The 2207-nt window shown below is 43.1% G+C and overlaps 1 protein-coding gene across 1 annotated transcript; it reads right to left on the bottom strand.

Moving 5' to 3' along the window:
* Window positions 1-1121: 1121 nt before the first annotated feature.
* LOC133302782 (serine/threonine-protein phosphatase 7 long form homolog) lies at window positions 1122-1541 on the bottom strand. The gene has a single exon (XM_061502602.1). It carries the CDS (start codon window positions 1539-1541, stop codon window positions 1122-1124), a length of 420 nt encoding a protein of 139 aa, XP_061358586.1.
* Between the last annotated feature and the right edge of the window lie 666 nt (window positions 1542-2207).

The following is a 2207-nucleotide window of genomic DNA, read 5'->3' as shown; positions in this document are numbered from 1 at the left end:
AATGTGATAAATACATTAGTTTGCAAGTGGTTGACGATGAAGACGTGGAGATGACAATGGATGAATTTTTCAACCAGTCAAGGACAGATTTTCTGGAGTTGTATGTCGACATCGCCACAGCTGAGAATGTTCCATTACCGGTGAGGTCAGTTGATTTAAATTCTCCCCGTCTTCCATCAACGTCTGCCGCTCATGCGTCTCAGCTGGTAACATTTCTGAGGGAGATGAAAATGATCCGACTTGGGAAATGCATGACGAAGACGACGACAATGATGATGAAAATATCGCAATGGAAGAACGTCTTCTGGCGAAGGATGCTAGTGCTTCAGAAGGAGATGAAGGTGGTGAGATGGGTGCATCTCAAATACCAGTATACCATGAAGCAATGGTCGCGCAAATGCCGCAATTGCATGACGTTGCGTCTGCCCCATTAGGAAATCATCATGAAGGTAATTGATATAATTTGTATATACCTGAATTGAGGCTCCCTGGCCTGCCATCTGGAAATCCAAGGACGAAGCTTACGCCTCCAGTTCTCGTCAACCTTCCCCTGCAGAGTATGATCATGGATCCCTTTCAACTTCCTGCTCACATCCGGGATGGGTTGATCCAGACCAAACTGTCACATGCACCTATCCGGTTGACATGCCTCTACGGTGTGGAAGTAAATAAGGGGTGTGACAGCAAGCCAAAGATACTGCTATTGTGGAGTCACGTCCAGCCATTGATAATCGGAATATGGTTGCCGCACCACCTACACACAAAATGATAACGAATATATGGTGTTACATAAAATATACATGCATGATGAAATAACAAGATACTAAGTAACTACAACCTTACCTCATCTGTACATAATGTATCCAAGGTTGCCCGATAATGGACAAACTCATGCGGGTTAAATCTTGCCACCGTATTAAACATACATCATCAATCATCATCAAGCAAGTATACAATTAGTATATATGATACATCATTAGCGAAATTAAATGAATTTAATAAAGCATACCGGCATCCATAATGTGTGCCAGGCTCTGGATGAGGAGGAAGGGGTGGAGCAATGGTGAGAATCGTATCCATGCCCAAATCTGTAGAAGAATATGGCAACCACCCATGTCAGATCAACCGACATCTGTACACTCGCACAAATTTCTGAACAAGTGTGCCAGAACTGCAGATCCCCAGCTGAAACGGTCAATCTCATCAAATCCTCCCTCAAGCAACGGGACTAGCCGACAACCGATATTGCTACCTCCAGACTTGTCCGCCAGCAACCAACACACCAGCATGCGGGCAATGTGCGCCTTTGTGAAATATATCTCGCGATCATGATCCCCGGCATGATCGTTCCACCGGGTATATAAACGATACAAGAATGAGATGTGGAGGTCACCTGAATGATGAAACTCACTGGCCAGTGGCTGGGCACCAAAAACAACAGCACAAACAGCGAACCAATCCTCGGATGTAGATCTGGTAACGACAATGCCGTCAGTAGGCAATCCCAATATGCCAGCCACATCCTGCAAGGTGATAGTCATCTCACCCTAGGTCATGTGGAAAGTATGTGTCTCTGGTCTCCACCTCTCGACCAGAGCACTAATTAATGGGGCATCAATCTGAAATAAATTATACAATTATCACGTGTTAAAGAATGGTATTGAATAATCACATAAATACAAAACGTCAGAAATTGCATACCTGGATATGTCGCATGCGGGCAACATGTATAAATCCAGCCTGTGTGAGGTCGTCTGTGACCACCTCTGGAATAGCGCCGGTAGGTGGCCCCCCTGTGGTCTCCCACGCCTGGTCTTCAGTCTCCTCACATGTTTCGTATTCCACACTCGCTGTGAAATATGGGCACTCTGCGTCCTCTTACGAAGGACGTCCCATCTATATGGCCCAGGTATGATGTACATGCTACGATCGGTAGGCTCTGGATCCGATGCAGAACCCGCAGATGATGATGAATCACCCATGACCCTAAACTATATAATATAAAACAACATTGAAATTAATCACATGTAACAACACATTTTATGTACAAATTAATTAAGCAATGCCCTAATTTATTATCAAAAATATTAAGCATAAATCCTACATTTTTACTACAATCGTAATTAATGAAATAATATTAATACATAGTACAGTAATTTATTTGTAATTAAATAATAATAAAACATCGGACACAAATTAAATCATAC

Source organism: Gastrolobium bilobum, unplaced genomic scaffold, assembly GCF_033153095.1.
Source record: "Gastrolobium bilobum isolate Gb01-03AN ecotype WA unplaced genomic scaffold, APGP_CSIRO_Gbil_v1 utg1381, whole genome shotgun sequence".
Classification (NCBI taxonomy): Eukaryota; Viridiplantae; Streptophyta; class Magnoliopsida; order Fabales; family Fabaceae; genus Gastrolobium; species Gastrolobium bilobum.
Note: the sequence above shows the minus strand (reverse complement) of the source record. Positions and strands in the feature narration are given on the sequence as shown.

Bases quoted from the DNA above. Each gene is read 5' to 3' on its own strand.
- LOC133302782 (XM_061502602.1), bottom strand. From the start codon at position 1,541: ATGACTATCACCTTGCAGGATGTGGCTGGCATATTGGGATTGCCTACT.